This window comes from Eublepharis macularius, chromosome 18 (genome assembly GCF_028583425.1).
Source record: "Eublepharis macularius isolate TG4126 chromosome 18, MPM_Emac_v1.0, whole genome shotgun sequence".
NCBI classification, from domain to species: domain Eukaryota; kingdom Metazoa; phylum Chordata; class Lepidosauria; order Squamata; family Eublepharidae; genus Eublepharis; species Eublepharis macularius.
The window spans coordinates 11,295,889-11,316,690 of NC_072807.1; the positions used below are offsets into that span (position 1 = coordinate 11,295,889).

A 20,802-nucleotide genomic window follows, 5' to 3' on the forward strand; every position below is an offset into this window, starting at 1 on the left:
AGCTACAATTGGGAGAAAGATTCATCAGAGCAATTAAGGAAATTTACAGAGACCAGACTGCAGCAATTGTAGTGAATGATGAATTGACTAAGAAATTGACGATTAGTAAAGGAACAAGACAAGGTTGCCCGTTATCTCCATTGTTGTTCATTTTAGTATTGGAGATTCTGATGATACAAATACGTCAAGATGAGGAAATTCGTGGAATAAAAATAAAGGACTATTTATACAAGGTCAGAGCATTCGCGGATGACATAATGTTAATTGTAGAGGACCCATTGGAGAACATGCCAAAAGTGATAGATAAGATCAAGGAGTTTGGAGACTTGGCAGGTTTTTATATTAACAAAAAGAAGTCAAAGATATTATGCAAAAATATGACTAAGCAGAAACAACAATTGTTAACGGAAATAACGGACTGTGAAGTAACAAGTAAGGTGAAATATTTGGGAATTGAACTGACTGCAAAGAATATAGATTTATTTAAAAACAACTATGAAAAACTATGGACTCAGATAGAGAGAGACTTGATCAAATGGAATAGACTGAATTTGTCATGGTTGGGCAGGATTGCAGCAGTTAAGATGAATGTGTTACCAAGAGTAATGTTTTTGCTACAGACAATACCAATCATCAGAGACTCTAAACAATTTGAAAAATGGCAGAGGAAAATATCAGATTTTGTTTGGGCAGGCAAGAAGCCTCGAGTGAAAGTAAAAGTTTTACAAGATGCAAAGGAAAGAGGCGGAATGCAACTGCCCAACCTGAGACTTTATCATGATGCAATCTGCCTAGTTTGGTTGAAAGAGTGGATGACACTAAAGAACAAGAAACTATTAGCCCTAGAGGGATATAAAAATTTTTTTGGATGGCACGCATACCTATGGCATGACAAAGTAAAGGTCAACTCGATGTTCCTGCACCATTTTGTACGGAGAAGTCTATATATAATCTGGAAGAAGTATAGAATTTACCTACAAGAAGGAACCCCCTTGTGGGTGGTTCCATATGAGGTGATAGATCCGAGAGCTGTTGATAATGAACAACAATGTTTAACGTACAAAGAAATAACTAAAACTGAAGCATCTAAACTTAGAATAAAGACGCAAGAAGAACTATCACCTAATTATGACTGGTTCCAGTATAGACAGATTAGAGACTTATACAATTCGGACTCTGTAAAGGGGGGCATACGAACAGAGAACTCGGAACTAGAGCAGACCCTTCTTAAAGAAGACAAGAAAAGAATATCCAAGGTATACCAAGTACTGTTGAAATGGTATACCGAGGACGAGACAGTTAAAACACAGATGGTGAAATGGGCTATAAATTTTAATAAAGAAATAAAAATGGAGGCATGGGAATACTTGTGGAAAACTACAATGAAGACAACGACATGTACTAATATTAAAGAGAACATTTACAAAATGATTTATCGTTGGTACATGACACCAAAGAAGATTGCGCTAGGGAATTTGAACACTTCTAATAAATGCTGGAAATGTAAGAAGCATGAGGGCTCCCTCTATCATATGTGGTGGTCATGTGAGGTAGCCAGGCAGTACTGGGGGGAAATAATAAGAGAAATGAGTGAAATTTTACAGTTTCAAATAAATAAGAACCCAGAACTCCTGCTACTAAACTTGGGAATGGAGGGAATTCCAGCCCATCATAGGAGGTTGATATTTTATATGACAGCAGCAGCTAGACTTTTGTATGCGCAAAAATGGAAAGTACGAAAAGTGCCAACTATTGAAGATTGGATCTACAAATTGCTGTATATGGCTGAAATGGACAAGATGACAAGAAAACTGAGAGATCTGGACTCAGGGCAGTTCAACACAGATTGGGAGAAGCTGAAACAATATCTGGAGAAGAAGTGGGAGGTGGGAGGAAAACTGTGGCAGTTTGAGAACTACTGAAGTATAATAAAATGTAGAGGGGGGTGACTTTACCGGGGGAGGAAGAGATAAATGTGAATTTATAAGCAGTTAGATTAACAGATTGATATATATATAGATATATATAGCTTAATAGATAGAACATTGATAGAAAATAATTAATGACAAGGTTTAAATATAAGGATTGAGTAACCAACAGTATTTTCTTTCTTTGATAAGATCTATATAATGCACCAAACTGAATATATAGAAGAGTCAAATTGATTGACTATGTGATGAGCTATATAGAATTACCATAAAAAGATAGAATGAGTAATATATAGAGAATAAGTCAAATTGTTTGATCTGAATGTAAGATTTTTATGGTTTATGATATATAGGTTTATGATATGTAGAAATATTTAAAAATGTTTATCCAAGATGGAAACAAGGACTTATAGTTTGGGTATATAACAAGAAAAGTAGTTAAGGATGTACTGCTTAATATAATGGAGAATGTATATCTGTTTTAGATAGAGGAAATTAATAGAAGTAAGGGAAAAAGGACAAAGGGTGGGAAAGCTGTTGGAAGTCAACAAAAGGGGGGGAAAGGGAGGGGGTTAGAAACGAAAAACTTGGGAAAAACTGAATGTAAATGTAAAAATAACGGATTCTAACCCAATAAAAAAATTTTCAAAAAAAAAAAAAGGAACTCAACCCAATCTCTGGAAGAGGAAGAGGAGCCTTGGGCTGCTCCTCGCTGGCTGCCAGGGCTTTTTTCCTGGGAAAAGAGGTGGTGGAACTCAGTGGGTTGCCCTCAGAGAAAATGGTCACATGGCTGGTGGCCCCGCCCCCCGATCTCCAGACAGAGGGGAGTTGAGATTGCCCTCCGTGCCAGTGGCGCAGAGGGCAATCTCAACTCCCCTCTGTTTGGAGATCAGGGGGCGGGGCCACCGGCCATGTGACCATTTTCAAGAGGTGCCGGAACGCCGTTCCACCGCATTCCAGCTGAAAAAAAGCCCTGCTGGCTGCCATCTTGTGCCACTTCATAGCAAGCAGTTCCTTCCTTTCTTCCAAAGGCATTGAGTCTTTTCTTCCTGTTAGCCACACCTGTCCTGACCTGTTGTATGCCCTGGCTGGTTGGTTCCCTTCACGTCTCTCAGCTTCACCCATTCCTTGACTCCATAAAGATGCACTTTGATCTAGTATCGGGGCAAAACTAGCACACTGCCAATCAGCAGGGTGAGGGGCAGCAAGCCCATAGTTACAGGGGTATCTGGGAGCAATGCACCCTCAGAAATATACCATGCCCCTTCCCTGCACACATACCTTTAATGTTTTTTTTAAAAAAATTCTATCTCTAGCCCTTTTCATTGCAGACGTATAATGGAAATGTGTTAAAATATTTTCTCCAGATTTCCAGGGAAGGAATTGTGGGGGGGGGGGGGAGCAAAACAGGTGAAGTTGATTAACTTAACTTAACCCCTTTCTGACAAAATTCACTTGCATTACTTTTTATCCACAGGCTCTTTACTTGTTTCTTGATTGTTTTTCTGCTCTTGAATGTCTGCAGACAAAAGTCAGCAGGATATTGGGTAAAATATTGGAGTCATACAAATTTTTGGATTCTTCTCTGTTTGCAGTGGGGAATTGGCCTTGGGAGTAGGTGGGGCCATGGAAGGGGGGTAGGAGCAGAAAAAATGAACTTGGTTTCACTTGGACCTTGCTGTAACTTGCCTGTGTGAAGGAATGCAGGCCTCTGAATACACGTGAGTTTGTTCATTTGCCGTTCAAGTGTCATTCGTCACTTGTAGCTTGGCTCTTAGAGACCTCACATAGAGACGTGGGAAATATTATCATTTCTGATGACAATGTAGCTTTATGGTTGCAAAGTGCAAACATTATTTGGTCGAATAGAAGTCCCTGGGACTTACTGTCCAGTCCAATTGAAATCAATACATTAAGGGCCAAGCTACAAGTGACGAATGACACTTGCCTGGCAAGTGAACAGACTCACGTGTATTCCTCCCTGTTCACTTGCCAGTCACTTGTGCTCCACACTGGAGCTCTTCTCAGATGGCTCCTTTTGAGAAGTAGTTCAGAACTTCATGTTTCAGCTCTTCTCAGATGGCTCCTTTTGCACAAGTGGAGCACAAGTGAATGGCAAGTGAACAGGGAGGAGTACACGTGAGTTTGTTCACTTGCCGTTCAAGTGTCATTCGTCACTTGTAGCTTGGCTCTTAGAGACCTCACATAGAGACGTGGGAAATATTATCATTTCTGATGACAATGTAGCTTTATGGTTGCAAAGTGCAAACATTATTTGGTCGAATAGAAGTCCCTGGGACTTACTGTCCAGTCCAATTGAAATCAATACATTAAGGGCCAAGCTACAAGTGACGAATGACACTTGGCTGGCAAGTGAACAGACTCACGTGTATTCCTCCCTGGTCACTTGCCATTCACTTGTGCTCCACACCGGAGCTCTTCTCAGATGGCTCCTTTTGAGAAGTAGTTCAGAACTTCCTGTTTCAGCTCTTCTCAGATGGCTCCTTTTGCACAAGTGGAGCGCAAGTGAATGGCAAGTGAACAGGGAGGAGTACACGTGAGTTTGTTCACTTGCCAGCCAAGTGTCATTCGTCACTTGTAGCTTGGCTCTCAGTAGCCTTTTTAAACACAGTGGATTTATTAAATGTTTTGTTATTTCAAATTAATTTAAGATACTCCCCTCCCCAATTACAAGCCTTTGGCCCTGAGTCTTTGGGGCTCAGGGGAAGGGCCTCAGAGTGATAGGCTGGAAGCTATGAGCTCTCTCCTGCATATGCAGTTGCTTCTTTGAAGATGTCTCTGCATGTCTGCTTGCATTAACTGCTGCACAGAAGAAGGCAATGATTGGCACTTGAAGTGGAGCGCAAGTGGAGCGCAAGTGAGCAGGGAGGAGTACACGTGAGTCTGCTCACTTGCCAGCCAAGTGTCATTCGTCACTTGTAGCTTGGCTCTCAGTAGCCTTTTTAAACACAGTGGGTTTATTAAATGTTTTGTTCACTTGTCGTTCAAGTGTCATTGGTCACTTGTAGCTTGGCCCTCAGCTACAGTTTGCATGTAGCACTTACTCCATGCTATTTTTTATGTGACTACACGGTGACTACTCCATCTCTTCACAGCCACACAGTGTGACCATAACGCACATTCTCCGGTATGGTACAAGGCCTAGCAGCGTCTTGTGTGAAAGAACGACCATTAAGACTGCTTATCAATATTAAATCTCTGGGCTCCATGCATGATATCATCGGCCCACTCTCAGGGTTTGGCCTGTTGGAGAGCAGGGGCTCGCCTCCCCATCCAGTGTACCTTATGCTAGGGTTGCCAGCTCCAGGTTGAGAAATTCCTGGAGATTTGGGGGTGGAGCTTGGAGAAGAAGGGGTTTTGGAGAGGAGGGGCTTCAGTGAGGTATAATGCCACTCTCCAGAGCAGCCATTTTCTCCAGAGGAAGTGACCTCTCTGGCCTGGAGATCAGTAGTAATTCTGAGAGGTCTCCAGCCACCACCTGGAGGATGGCACCCTATCTTATGCCATTTCTATGGGCCCGCCTGCAATGCCTCCTACTTTAAGACGCAATAGATCTTTACAAACAACATCACACATGCCTGGGCTTCTTATCGCAAGAACCAACACTTACATTCTTCTTAATGGCCTTAAAGTCTTCATCAAGCCTCACAATTCGGAACTTTACTGAGAAAGGAAAGATCCAAAAAATTATTAGCTGTGATAGTAATTTTGTTGGGGCAGCGGGCTCTCCCACTGCAGTCCCCCCACCTCCCTCGTTGCTCTGCAATCTTTTCCCCTCCCCAACTTGTTTGAAGCCAGGGTTCCCCTAGTGCTAGAGGTTCTAGGTCCCCTTACCCCCCCCCCCCAGGTGGCCTGACACCTCCCTTGTAGCATTCCCCTCGCACGTTCCTGGCCTGCGTGATGATGCCACTTCCGGGAAGTGACATCATCACGTGGGTCACATGCAACCCTGGGAGCACTCCTGTGCTCCACAGGGAGTTGGATCGGGCCAAATTGGGCTGCTGCAGAGCACAAGAATACCCCCACTCTCTGCAGCAGCTGAATTCGGGTTGAATCAGGCCTGCATCGGGCAGCTACGGCACGCAGGAGCACACTGCACTGCCCAGGAGCATGCCCCCCGGAAGCACGCCCTGGGAGGCTCATTCCCTCGCACCATCCAGGTAAGCGGAGGCAGGGGGTGGAGGGTGGGAGTGGGGAATCCCCTGCCTCCACCGGGGGATTCTCTACCCCCAGCAGCGGACTGGCAACCCCACCTTGCCCAGTGACTCTTGTTTGCCCCTGCTGGGCCTGCACTCCTCTGGGCTCTTGGGTCCAGCAGAGCCACTCTGCTCCCTCCAGCCTTATTCTCCCTCCCTGCTAGCAGCCCAGAAGGTGGGGCAGAAGCCTATGCAGGCTGGGCCAGGCCTCCGGGGGCCACTGGCGGGTAAGGCCTACCTGTTTCTCCAGGCTTGTAAAAGGGCTTGTCTGGCTCGATGATGTGCCGCGTGTGAGCTCTCCTGACCAACACCTTCTTCCGGCCCTCAAAGCTCACGCTGTCGCCCTTGTGAATGTGGACGTGCACGTGGGCCACCTCTTCCTCCTCCACAAAGCAAAGAACAAAAGTGCTCTCAGTTATGGGACACCAGGAAACGGGAGGCCATTTTGAAAGTGAAGCAAAGGCTCTTTGCTGCTGAACCGGATCTTTTCTGCTCTTTTTTTTTTTAACAGCTTTTTATTAGTTTTCTCATATAGGAATATGGGAGGACAAGGGAAAAAGTAGGGAGGGAATAGCAGATATTCTTTTCATGGGAGAATCCCAAACTGAAATTCCTCCCAAACTGGGCTCCTCTTGCCTAGGTGCCCAAGGACCACCTCCCTGTTGACCCCATCTTCCTCTTGCCACTCCCAATAGGGTTCCCAGGTGCCCGCTGATGGCGGGCAGACTTCCAGGGATTTGCCCCCTCGCGCAGTGATCACCCAGCGATTGGTAGGAGGTAGCAACCCCCACTGCCTGGAGGTTACCCACCACTGGCAGGCACCCAGGGAACATGTACCATGCACACACTCCCTGGGGGCATGGTGACATCACTTCCAGAAGTGATGGTCATCGCATTTGCCCCGGGGCAGGCACACACGAAGAAAAACCTCATGCTTGACATGAGGTAAGTGCCTGGAAGCCTACCCTCCCAGCAGGAGGGGGGAGGGACCTGGCAACCCTAACTCCCAAGCCGTTTTGGAGATTTCATCCTTTGCTCTTCCCAGTCTGTCCCACCTTGTTCCCCCTTCCTTTCCCTCACAAACCATTTCATAAATAGGGTTCTCACTTGGCCGCTGATTGCTGACAAATCACCCAGCGGTCGGCCACCACCGGCAGGCAACCCAAGCAAGCATGCGGTGGGCATACTCCCAGCAGGGTGCAACGATGTCACTTCCTGAAGTGATGTCATCACACCGACCGCTGGAGCGCTCCCATGCTTTGCGGGGGACCAATTTTTGGCCCCCAGTGGGCTGAATCGGCCCCATGCAGAGCATGGGAGCACTCCAGAAATTGACGTCATCACATCGGGAGCGCATGCTCTTTGCGTGTGAGTGAAAATGCTGCTCCCAGTGAGTAACACCCCCTCCTTCCACCAGGAGACCTTAGGAACCTGGCAACTCTATTCATAACCCTCTTCCTGACTTTCTCCTAATATATGAATTCTTGCCCTATGGCTAGGGTTGTGAATTCTGGGCTGGGAAATTCCATTTCCTGGATATTTTTGTGGGGAGCTTGAGGAGGGGAGGCACCTCACTGGTGTATAATGGCACACAGTCCACCCTCCAAAACAGCCATTTTCTCCAGGGGAACTGAATTCTGTTATCTGGGGAGCAGCTGTAATGCCAGGAGATCTCCAGGCTTCACCTGGAGGCTGGCAACTGTACTTAGAGCCCAGAATATATTTGGGAGGAGGAGGGGAGTTGGTAGATGTGAGACTTACTATTTCATGTAGCTCTCTTTCCTTGGGAGAGAAGAGTGGGACCTGAAAGAGAGAGAGAGAGAGCGATAATGAGCCTCATAGCACATTATTCTATTTTGTTATAGACAAGCTCTAATCATAATCATTATTAAAAGCAGGGCTTTTTTTCAGGGGGAACACGGGGGAACGGAGTTCCAGAACCTCTTGAAAATGGTCACATGGCTGGTGGCCCCGCCCCCTGATCTCCAGACAGAGGGGAGTTTAGATTGCCCTCCGTGCTCCGGGGCCACCAGCCATGTGACCATTTTCTCCGAGGGCAACCCATTGAGTTCCACCACCTCTTTTCCCAGAAAAAAGCCCTGATTAAAAGGAACAGAAAGCAGCCATTATTCTTAAGACCAAAGTCTATTCAGATGCCTCTGGAAAATAAAGAGAAAACATTAGATCTTCCTTATGCGAGTGGAGTCTGGAAACTTGAGGTTTGAAGCTAGGGTGAGTATCCAGTCCATTCATATGTGGCCGAAAGCTTTTTTCTATCCTCAGGGTTTGCTCTCCTTGATTCTCCATGACAAATTTAAATCCAGCTAGCTTAAGGCGGTTTATAGGTATATTACAAAAATAGGTTTCTCTCCTCAGGTGCTCCTAACTCAGGGGGCTGAAAGAGCCACAGTGTTAATTAAACAAAGAATTGAAGACATTGAGCGCCAATCGGACATCTCTAACGCATCTAAAATGGGTGTGCTGATAAAATATAAAGGTACTCTTGAGCCAGCCAAGTATCTGGCCTCTGTGGATGTAAATAATTTCAGAAGGCCATTTTCTTTGGCCTGGTGTTCTGCTTTTCCATCAGTGGTTGTTGAGAGTAGGTACAACAAAATCCCCTAGGCAGAAAGGCTGTGTCTATGTCCTTTGGGAGAGGTAGAGTCTGCAGAGCACATGTTCTTCAGTTGCCCATTCTATGGAGAGGTTCGTTTAAAAATTATTACTCCACTATTAGACAGGATTCCCAGTCATATAACTACAAATAAAGCAAAGCTTTATTTAGCCGATAAAAACCACATGATCAAACGGCAAGTAGCCAGATTCTGTACAGTAATTTTTAATAGACGTGAAATGTATTTTTAAAGTTCTTAAAACACTGATGGTTTTCTTTTTATTGATAAGTGGTTTGGTAACATAATTTTTGTACGTTGGTCTTGGTACTATAATAATAATAATCGACGACGATGATGATCTTCCTTATGGATCTTCCTCATGCATCTAACGAAGTGAACTGTGATTCTCGAAAGCTTATGCTACAATAAAGTTGGTTAGTCTTAAAAGTGCTACTGGACTCTTTTTGATTTTCCTTATGGATGCCTCCCAATTCCTACTACTGAAAATGGAGATTCCATTTAAGCATTATGGCTGCTGCCTTTGACATTTTTCCATTCACTTGTTTTCGAATGTATTTTAAGCCAATGGCCATTTTCATACCTTGGGACAGCAAATTTAATAAATAGCATGTCATATGAACAAGGGGTTGTTGTTTTTTGTTGTTTTTCTGCTCAATTTATCACCAGCATTGAGTAACCCAGAATTTTGATATAATGGGAAAGGAAGAAAAGCCACTTTTTAATAAGCTTTTATCATGCCCCTCCTTAGCTGTCTTTCCCCCTAAAAGCCCAAAATCCTTTTCTCATAGGTAAGAGGCTCTCATCCGTCAGTCCTTTGGGGCTATTTTTTTCTGCCCCTTTTCCAGTATTTTTTTTAGTTGGGGGCAACTAGGACTGTACCCACCAGTAATACAAATGCTACCACACCAAAGATTTACATAATAGTATTCAGTGACTGGCATTTTATTTGTTATCTCTGACCTGTGTCATAGAACGTGCCTTCCTCTTGGAAAAGCCATTCTGACTTCCTCAGCAAGGCATGTTCTTCCACACACAAAAGAATTCTACCAATATTTCCTCCTAATTTATTCAGGCTGAATACAAGCTTGTTGTTCTGGATTCTCTTGGCTCTCCACATCATTAACATTCAATTGGCTACCTTCCAGGAAGAAGGCTGGTTTTAGAGATGTCACATATTTTTGTTAGGAGATCAACAATTTGGCAGTTGTTTAATGCCAAATTTGTTTAATGGTTACTTCCATTAGCGGCGCAGAGGGCAATCTCAACTCCCCTCTGTCTGGAGATCAGGGGGCGGGCCCGCTAGCCATGTGAACATTTTCAAGAGGTTCCAGAACTCCGTTCCACCGCATTCCTGCTGAAAAAAGCCCTGGTGACCTCCAAATGTGAACGAAATAATTGAAGCCTTGGGTTTTGTTATAAGGAGTTCATTATATATTTCAAGTATGTATATGTATTTTTAAGTATGATTGCTTTTTCATTTGATTTTATGACATTAATGATCTCTCTGTCTTTTTTTTTTAACAGATTTTTAAAATGATCATCTTACTGGTGTCAGGATGTTGACATCTGCCATCTGTCTCAAGCGGGGAGGCATTGGGTTTCTCTCCCAAAGTTAGCTTGCAGGTTCTTTTCAAGGTTGTGCCTCTGAGAGCCTGGCAGATTAGCCTGGAGTGCTCTAAGCCTGAATGCCCAGTCCCCAAAAGGGGAACCAGTTATCTCTGAAGTATATGCATGACTGGGTTTTGCATGTGTCTTATTCCTAACACAGCCTTCATAATATCATGACGCTAGGTCTTTACAATAAAGTTTCAAAAAAACAACCAGTGAAGTCTTTCGTAAATTACTTGGCAAGATCCATACAGCTAGTCCCTGTGGTGTATCATGTTTTCCACGGTATGAGTGAGATGAAATGAAGTGAAATCCGGCCCTCACGTCAGAGTTGACTTATGGCGACCCTGGTGGGTTTTCATGGCAAGAGACAAATAGAGGTGGTTTGCCATTGCCTGCAACCTGGTCTTCACTGGAGGTCTCCCATCCAATTGCTAACCAAGGCCGGCCCTGCTTAGCTTCTGAGATCTGATGAGATCAGGCTCTTTTTGTGCCAAGCTACAAGTGACAAATGACACTTGCCTGGCAAGTGAACAGACTCACGTGCATTCCTCCCTGTCCACTTGCCATTCACTTGCCCTCCACTTGTCATTTGTCACTTGTAGCTTGGCTCCTAATCTATCCAGGTGAGAGTGTTAATTATGTATATAATAATGTAAATCACTGAAGGATTTGTGCCAAAAATGATTGGATTGTTTTTTATCTTACTTGGCACTTTGTCTTATCTTATTGCATGTGCACATTTGTATTTGGTTTTTGAGGGGTCAACAGCTTAAACTTTGGTTTTATGTTCTGTGCACATAATGGAATTGGCTTCATTCCCATATTTCATCATACACTATTTCTGTCTTTTGTTTACTCAACCTCTCTGGTTTCTTCTCAGAGTACAGGAGACCTCAAAGACCCCATGTTTCTCCACAACAGGGTCCCAAAGCAGCTTACAACCTTCCCCTCTCCTCCAATTTATCCTCACCACAACCCTGTGAGGTAGGTGAGGCTGTGTGGCTGACCCAAGGTCACCCAGTAAGCTTTCATGGCAGAGCAGGGAATAGAACCTATGTTGCCTAGATCCTAGCCCATCATTTTAGCCACTACACCACACAATTGTGTATGAGCATCATGCTATGACACAGTGATGCATATAGGTTTTCAATACTAATAGATGCTTTTCAGTCCAAATGGGAAAAGCTCCTTTCAGAGAAACTACTGATTTGAGGGTATTCTCTGGGTAGCTTAATAGTCCTCAGCTACTCAAAAATCAAATCAATGATTTAGCAAAGGATTTGGGTTATTGAATTACAATTATTATTACTGGTTTAAATTAATTACTTAATTAATTACTTCTGGATGTGTGTGGCTTGTTATATAATTATAATATATATTATATAATAATTATATATAATATATTATATTATTGTATATTATTGACCACTAAGGAAGGCCTTTTAGCAGCTGAAACGCATATGGTCCATTTGTTTTAGATAGTCCATCAGTTGTCTATTTGATACTTATTATTTGAATACAATTGTTTTTGGTCATTTGATCCATCCTTGTATATGTTATATTATAACAGTGTGTGTTTTTACCATGCTGTCTGATATCCAGACTTTTACCTTTTAAAATTTTTAATTATTCTTACGTGTACACATTATAATAAATATATGTAATTTTGTTATACTTTTGTAGAGTTAGCTTAATACTCTTATCCTACTTACTTATTGCATTACAAGATCATTTAAGTCTTCTCACAAAATATCATTTCTTCAAGGACAAGAAGTTTCTGCTAATTATTTGGCCAATCTGCTAATTCCCAAATTCATAAAAACTTTTCACTTTGATTTAAGGTATGGGTGGCATAGCTACCTGGGGTACAATAAAATCAAAATAAATGTAGACTTTCAAAAAGAGTCCAGTAGCACCTTTAAGACTAACCAACTTTATTGTAGCATAAGCTTTTGAGAATCACAGTTCTCTTTGTCAGATGCATCTGATGAAGAGAACTTGATTCTCAAAAGTTTATGCTACAATAAAGTTGGTTAGTCTTAAAAGTGCTACTGGACTCTTTTTGATTTTGCTACTACAGACTAACACGGCTAACTCCTCTGCAATGTAGACTTTAAGAATCATATTATACGCCAAGCCCTGATAAGAATCTGGAATAAGTTTAAGGCAAGAGTAACAATAAAAACACCACTGTGGCTTTCACCACATGAGGTACTATTTAGAAGAGAAATATTACATAAAGATAAGTAGTTAACATATTATGATTTATGTAATTTCTCACAAGGGGGAATAAAAATGCACTCAAGAGAGGAACTGAAAGAGAAAGGCCTGGATTGTCAGTGATTTGTGTATATAACTATCAGAAAGGTTTAAAAATGACCTTAAAATGTATGGTATGGAAGAAACAACTAGTACATTTGAAAAAGTTATGTACAAAAGAAGATCACTTAATATCTAGAATGTATAAATTTGTGTTAAAAATGGGACTGGAAGAAGAACAAGGATTACATGATTAAATGGGCCAAAAATTTGGATATAATATCCATATGGAGCAGTGGAAGAAAATGTGGAATTATGGTCTAAAATTTACATAATGTTACAATCTGAAAGAGAATTTTTATAAAATGATGTACAGGTGGTAGGTACATGACCCCACAAAAATTAGCTAAGATGTTTAATGGGGTGTCAAATAAATGTTGGAAATGCCAAAAAAAAAATTAGGATTCCTTCTACCATATATGGTGGATCTGCCCCATTGCTAAAAAGTATTGGAAACAAATATACTTAACAATGCAAAAAATACTAAAGCGTAACTTACAATTAAAGCCAGAGATGGTGCCTATTGAGCTTAGTGGATAATTCAATAGAAAGTTAATTTGGAATTTTGATTAGATATATGAAAACGGCTGCAAGATTAGTCTACGCACAATATTGGAAATCGAATAAACTTCCAGTAGATGACTGGTTAATGAAAATGCTGGAGATTGCGAAAATGGCAAAGCTAACGGAGTTGCTGAGGGATAAAACGACAGCCAACTTTGGGAAGACTTGGAAACCTTTCATGGACTTTCTGTATGTAAAAGAGAAGTCAGAGTTAATGATTTACGGATTTGAAAATTAGATGTGTAAGGCGGGCAATAAATAATAGGCTGAAATATGGAAAAATGCAGATATCTTCGCAGTAAAGTCAAAGTTAAAGATATGAGTATTACGGAAGAGTTATTGATTAAAGAAATTTTGTAAAATGTCCAAAATGGTATGTCTCCGACCGATGCTCTTTTTCATTTGTTCTTTTTTTGTTTTTCATGTTTATGTTCTTATTTCTTTATGTGAATTTTTGCTTGTCATCTGTTGTACTAAAATAAAAATAATATAATAAAAACTTTTCACTTTGGCTCAATTAAGTGCCCCAGTCTCTGCGCTATTGCAGTGTATCATACCATGAACGTACATGCCCTTATGAAAGTGGGGGAGCTGAAACTGTTGCGCATGTCCTAACGTACTGCCATTTTTATTATGACCTTAGCCATAATTTTATTACTCCTGTTCTTCAGAAAATTTCGGGCAGATCTTAGGGATCCTGTATTGCCTTTCTCTTCTTGAACCATGAGCCTTAGATCACAGATTAGGTGGCCCAGATTCTGTATAGGTGCCAAAGTCTATCATAGTTCTATATTAATCGAATGGATTATATTTTCTTATTTCAGTATAATTTATGCATTGATTCATGACACAAACTGGGGTTATCACAGGAAATCGCGCCAAGAAGACACCATAATTCCAGGAGTTTTGTGCGATTTTGTGTGGCCGTTAAGACGTGTGAAAACGGCCAACGATTTTAGCAAGAAGTTTTGCAAGGATTAATTGAGCTGAGACGAGACTGAAATTTGCAGCAATACATGCCTGACCAGACTACAATTCAAGTCTATGAAATCTTAAAGAGGGTAAAAAGATTGATTCTTCAAGCATTGTTGAAAGCCAAATGATTAATATTACAGGCTTGTATCTGCTGTCCATCCACCAGTGGACAAATGACAGTATTACCTTAGTTATATACAATAATTGTGTATTACTGCATAAGGACCTCTTTCAAGACATTTGGCTGCTTACACAGAAAATTTTGAATAAGGCTCATGATGGACTTTACCTGTTGGACAAAAAGTGTTAACTATGAATGCAAGATCATATCACACTTCCTCAGCTCATTCCATCTACCCTTCCTTTCGCTTTTAAAAAATGTGGTGCTATCTATCGAGTCTCTAGCAGTGGGAAAACATACCTGGAAACTAATGCATTCAAAATGATGTGGCTTCTCCACGTCCTTCTCCACCAGTGTGTGATTCCCGGACTTCATCTCCAACATTACTTCCAGGTGGACATTCTCAGGGAGCGATCGTAGAAGTACGCAGAACTTTTCAGTATTGGGATAACGAATGACCGCTGGGAAGGCTACCAGATAATGACTGGAAGAGAAAGGAAAAGAAACTTACCAAGAGCATGAACCACTCCACTCAGATTTTACCGAGGTTACCTTCAGATTACTTGCATGAAGGGAAATGAGAGACCCCATGGAGGCCTATAGATAGGAAGAGACCCCCTACCAAAGAAAAAGCAAACTCATTTCCTAGAAGGAAGGGAAGCTTTCAGGGTTTTAATAACATAATAATAACATTCGATTTATATACCGCCCTTTAGGATGACTTAACACCCACTCAGAGCGGTTTACAAAGTATGTTATTATTATCCCCACAACAAACACCCTATGAGGTGGGTAGGGCTGAGAGAGCTCTGAGAGAGCTGTGACTGACCCAAGGTCACCCAGCTGTTTTCAACCTATATTATTATCCTCCGACTTTCCCTGGCCTAATTGGAGGCCAGAGATACACTGACTCCTAAATTGGCTTAAGTAGGAACTGACCTAACCTGAAGAAGCCCCTGCCAGATAAGACTATCTAGTTCAGCATCCTCTTTCATATAGTGGCCCACCAGTTGCCCTGGCAGGGCAACAAACAGAAAGTAGAGAGCAAGGCTCTGTTGTTCCCTTCTCCTACGGAAACTCATCGATGTATTCCATCAGGGTGTGATGGTGCACTTCAGTCACCGTGGCTAGTAGCCCTTGATGGATCTCATCTCCATGAATGTGACTCATCCCCTTTTAAAGCCAGCTGTGCTCGTGGCCTTCACCGTGTCCATGGGCTATTAATTCTATAATTGAGTTACTCTGATCATTGCTTAAGTGTAGGGTTGCCACCAGGTTCCCACACCCTCCTGGAGGTGGGGGGACAGGGACCCGGTTCTCACCAGCATGGGGGTCTTTGTGCGCGCACTTCTGGCACCAACGTGATGATGTCACTTCTGGATGTCATTTCCAGGAGTGTACCCACTGCACGCCTGCCCGTGTTGCCTGCCAATGGCAGGCGATTGCTGGGTGGCTTGCAAAGGGGAAAACCTCTGGAAGTCACTTTAGACAACTAAAACTTTAGCCAACAAGGGTGGGGGGTTGTGGTAGACATTTGTACAAAATTATACATGAGGAGGAGTAAGCAGATAGAGAGAACTCTCTCTCTCTCTCCTGTGAGGGCAAATCTAGATATACCCGCTTTTAAAGAGTTGTGTCCAGGTTTCCTAGACCGAGCTCAGTTTTCCCACAGCCTCATGGGAGATCCTGTTTGGGCCTGGAATGCCGCCATGGGAGAGGAAGGGCTCCTGCCTCCCCCCTTAAGCTGTTTCCCCACACTGAAATAGCTCTGGGGAGGAAGTTATTTCCCCATTATGGAAGCGCAGGGCTTTTTTTCAGTGGGCTCAAGGTGGAACAGAGTTCGTGAAAATAATATTATTTCAAAGACTCCCGTGTGTTTCTCCCTCATTTCCTTCTTGAGAGTTCTGCCACCTCTTTTCCCAGAAAAAAACCCCTGTGGAAGCTCCACATGGAGTATTCTTCTGAGCACTCAGAGCAGCTAAAATGGGAAATAACTCCCCCAGCACTCTTTCAGAACTGGAAGACAGCTTGGAGAGGAGACAGGAGCCCCTCCTTCCCCCATGGTGGTTTTATAAGACAAAACAGCCTTCCCTTTCCTTTTCAACAGCCACTCCCTATAACTGCTGTGTTCCTACAGTGAACCCAGATGCAACTTTTAAAAAATGTGCACATTTCATTTGGCCCTAAGAGTAGATCTTGTAGCCCTAAATAATATCATTGGACGGTTGATTCCAGACAGAAAAAAAAGTAACTTCTTCCATCCAAAAATGAATGGCTTGTGGAATTTAGCAGACTTTGAAATTCATAGAGGCAGTAACCGTCTGAATGCCAATGCTGGCGGCAGGCAGAGGGCCAAGCTACAAGTGACGAATGACACTTGAACGCCAAGTGAACAGACCCAGGGCCAAGCTGCACATGACGAATTACACTTGAACGGCAAGTGGATTGAGTGGAGGGCAAGTGAACAGGGAGAAATACACTTGCCATTCAAGTGTCATTCGTCATGTGTAGCTTGGCCCTCATGTGCATTCCTCCCTGTTCACTTGTGCTCCACTTGCCCTCCATTCAATCACACGAGTCTGTTCACTTGCCAGGCACTTGTAGCTTGGCTCTCATTTGTCACTTGTAGCTTGGGCCAAAGATTGGGGGGTGGGGGGTGGCACTCTGCTTGCAAGAGTCTGCTTGGTCATTCTGTGAAATATAATGCTGGATTCAATAGGGAAAAGAACAGTAGCCCGGCCACAAACAGATATATTCATAAAGTACAACGTGTGGGGCAGCAGTGTGCATATGCCAAGCTATTACCAAAATTTAATAATTATATAAATAGGTAGTTGTGAAATAGCAATAACAAATACAGTACACAAGATTCCCCTCCTCAAAAATAACACATCAGTTGTGGAAATACCACATATTTTTTCCAAAGGGCGAGAACCTTAGTGTAGTCCAGTGCCCTGCCTTTGGACTGGATTTATTTCTGCTAAAATAATAGCCGTGCACTGGATTTGTTATATAGATTATTAAATTATTGTAACAGCTTGGCATTTATACCCAGCCTGCAGCCACATACGTTGTACTTTATAGGCTGGATTAGATAGGTTATCATACTGGCCTTATGTTTAGTTTTACCTTTTGTCGTCTCAGAATGGAATTTTACACTTTTATAAATTGTTTTTTATTTTGAATTTTTAACAATATAACAACAAAAATATAAACTCAGAACAACTTGAACAGAACACTTAACATTGACGTTTACATACCAGCCAGAGAAGTTGCGATTGTGTATGGTAGAGAAGGTCTTAAAATAAATGACAATAATTTTCAGGTTGTCTGGTACCTGTTTTAAAACTTTATTTTGCTGTTCCATAAATTCCAGAAAAGGTGACCATTTCTCATAGAAATCTGCTGGAAAGTTACGTTTCTCAGCAAATGAGATGTGGTCTGTGATTTTTTTCCATAATGAAATATCACATTTTGGCTCCTGAGGCGACCAAATTTAGCATGAATATGGCCCAATATCTCAAGATCCTAGATTTTCCCTCCCATAGGAGGGCTTTTACATTGGCCAGATGTAGTGCTATGCCTTCAACGATCTTGGAGGGGAGATATAAAAAGATTCCATGCTCTGAGAGGATCTGTCCCTGCCCCCTGGCTGAGGTAGACACCATGGGACATGTTTTTTTGCACTGTCCTCTCTATAAAGAAATTCGAGTTCAGACGATTTTTCCAATTATAAATAGAGCCGACACAGTGATGGACAGTGCATGTTTAGATAATCTATTAAAAGACAAAGCTTTAGCCACTACTAAGGCAACAGCTAAATTTTGTGCGATGGTGATCAAATTACGCAACGAACACGAACCAGGCGTATCCGGGCTTTAATTCAGACCACTTTAGGAGGTTACCATATGGTGGCTGTTTAAGATCTTTGCTTTCTCATTTTAAAGTGTTTATGTGGGGCTATATTTATATTTATGATAACTGTTGTAAGATATGTGATATATGCTAATTAGATTTTATAATATTTACATTTGTACTATTTTAACTGAAGTTTTAACTTGTAGGGAATGTCTTATTTTACTAGTTTCAAGCTGGTCGTGAACCAAAATAAATAAATTCATTCTCACATTTTGTTGAACTAGGGTTGAATTGTTTGTGAGTGGAATTTTTGACTTACAGAATTTTGATATTACAGCTTTGGCAGCATTTAACATGAGAGAACTCAGCTCCTTACATATTGCTGGGATCTCTGGGTTGTCCCACAAATTAAGAAGAACCAATTCAGGTTCTAAATCTAAAATCTTCCTCCATACCTTTCTGAAGATAACCTGACCTCAGGCCACCCGCCAGCTCCAAAAGTTCTCTCTAAGATACTCCCAGCCACATTAACATACTTCTCTAATTCTGCCTGGCAAAGAGACAAGAAACACAATCTTACGGCTCTGGAACCACTGAAGTTGTGACCGATAGCAGAGTCAGGCCCCAGAGGAGTAGCGCAGCCTCCATGGCTTGGACTGCGGCAGGCTGCAGAGGTGAGAGTCAGACAGAACCGCTGCAAAGTCAGCTCTGGGATCCTGGTGCAGAGACCTAAATAGCCTCTGGTACCCATCTGAGCTGTTCTCCCTGGTTCATTGACCGCCTATTTGCTATCCTCTGCAACCCAGACTGAGTAAACACTACCAGGGTCTCCTCTGTCCATCCCCATTCAGAGAACACCCTACCAGGGTTCAGAATCCTCACATGTGATACTGGAGTCCCAGAGCTGGAACATGAGACACGTAATTTGGCCTCACAAAGCAGAAGTGGCATGTTTTTTGCAAACAGGTGCTTGCTTGCAATGTTGGTCTGCTGTGGACCTCACATGATCAAATCGATAATTAGCTGCAAATTCAAAATGAGCAATATTTGGGGTGATTTTGTGTCTGTTCAATGGCCGCTTTCAGCATAGCCGTGGACTAAACCAGCTGATACTTGAGTATGCTCACCATTTAGTGGCTCGGGCAGGGCAGGCCTCATTTGAAACTAGCTGTGTTAGAGTGGACGTGCCATTTTTGCCTCAGGACAAATATTATTAAATCATGCTGGGATGGACTCGTAATGCTGGATCCAACTTAAGTTCCGAGGAAGCAATGAGAGGCCGTGTCAATGTGATGCAGGGACTAGACAGAAGTGAACATGCTTTCCAGTGGGTGTCAGGCAGGGAGACAAAGCAGGCAAGATCCAGAGGAGTTAGCCATGTTAGTCTGTAGTTGCGAAATAGTAAAGAGTCCTGTAGCACCTTTAAGACTAACCAACTTTATTGTAGCATAAGCTTTTGAGAACCACAGCTCTCTTTGTCAGATGCAACTTTATTGTAGTATAAGCTTTTGAGAACCACAGCTCTCTTTGTCAGATGCAACTTTATTGTAGCATAAGCTTTCGAGAACCACAGCTCTCTTTGTCAGATGCAACTTTATTGTAGCATAAGCTTCTGAGAACCACAGCTCACGTTGTCAGATGCAACTTTATTGTAGCATAAGCTTTCGAGAACCACAGCTCACTTTGTCAGATGCAACTTTATTGTAGCATAAGCTTTCGAGAACCACAGCTCTCTTCGTCAGATGCAACTTTATTGTAGCATAAGCTTTCGTGAACCACAGCTCACTTTGTCAGATGCAACTTTATTGTAGCATAAGCTTCTGAGAACCACAGCCCACGTTGTCAGATGCAACTTTATTGTAGCATAAGCTTTCGAGAACCACAGCTCTCTTTGTCAGATGCAACTTTATTGTAGCATAAGCTTTCGAGAACCACAGCGCTCTTCGTCAGATGCAACTTTATTGTAGCATAAGCTTTCGAGAACCACAGCTCTCTTTGTCAGATGCAACCTGACGGTTGCATCTGACGAAAAGAGCTGTGGTTCTCGAAAGCTGATGCTACAATAAAGTTGATTAGACTTAAAGGTGCTACTGGACTCTTTACTATAAAGCAGGCAAGAGCAGATCACTAGAAAGAAGAGCCACACGGCTTCTTTTTGCCAAAGCACAACTCAGACCACCAAGTCCATATTCCCCCCCCCCCCCCATTGGAAGGGATCCCAGGTGTCCATTAGGGGTGGGCAATATCCTGGCGGTTTTTCTTGTGGGAAGTTTCAGGCTTCCCAGCGATTGCCCAACACTGGCAGGGATCCTGGGAACACGCACGGTGTGCACGCTCCAGGTGGACGACGTCACTTCCAGAAGGGACATCATCGTACCACCTGCAAGAGTGCTCCTGCGCTTCACTTGGCGCTGGATTTAGGTTCCAAAGGGGCCGATTCTCAAAGAATTGGCCACGCAGAGAGCACAGGAGCGCTCTTGTGGCCGGCGTGATGTCACTTCCAGAAGTGATGTCATCGTATTGGCGCTGTGAGCACATAAGCACACTTTGCACACGTGCAAAGAGGATCTCTA

At 42.7% G+C, this 20,802-nt stretch overlaps 1 protein-coding gene across 1 annotated transcript in view; it reads right to left on the bottom strand.

The window, feature by feature from the left end:
• LOC129345372 (alpha-2-macroglobulin-like protein 1) overlaps nucleotides 1-18,976 on the bottom strand; it is a 90,176-nt gene extending 71,200 nt beyond the window's left edge. The window contains exons 1-5 of the mRNA XM_055002497.1: nucleotides 18,810-18,976; nucleotides 14,672-14,855; nucleotides 7,907-7,948; nucleotides 6,384-6,528; nucleotides 5,560-5,612 (exon numbers count right to left, since the gene is read on the bottom strand). Of these exons, the coding sequence (XP_054858472.1) occupies nucleotides 5,560-5,612; nucleotides 6,384-6,528; nucleotides 7,907-7,948; nucleotides 14,672-14,855; nucleotides 18,810-18,877 (492 nt within the window). The 5' untranslated portion in view covers nucleotides 18,878-18,976. The remainder of the gene's footprint in view (nucleotides 1-5,559; nucleotides 5,613-6,383; nucleotides 6,529-7,906; nucleotides 7,949-14,671; nucleotides 14,856-18,809) is intronic.
• Between the last annotated feature and the right edge of the window lie 1,826 nt (nucleotides 18,977-20,802).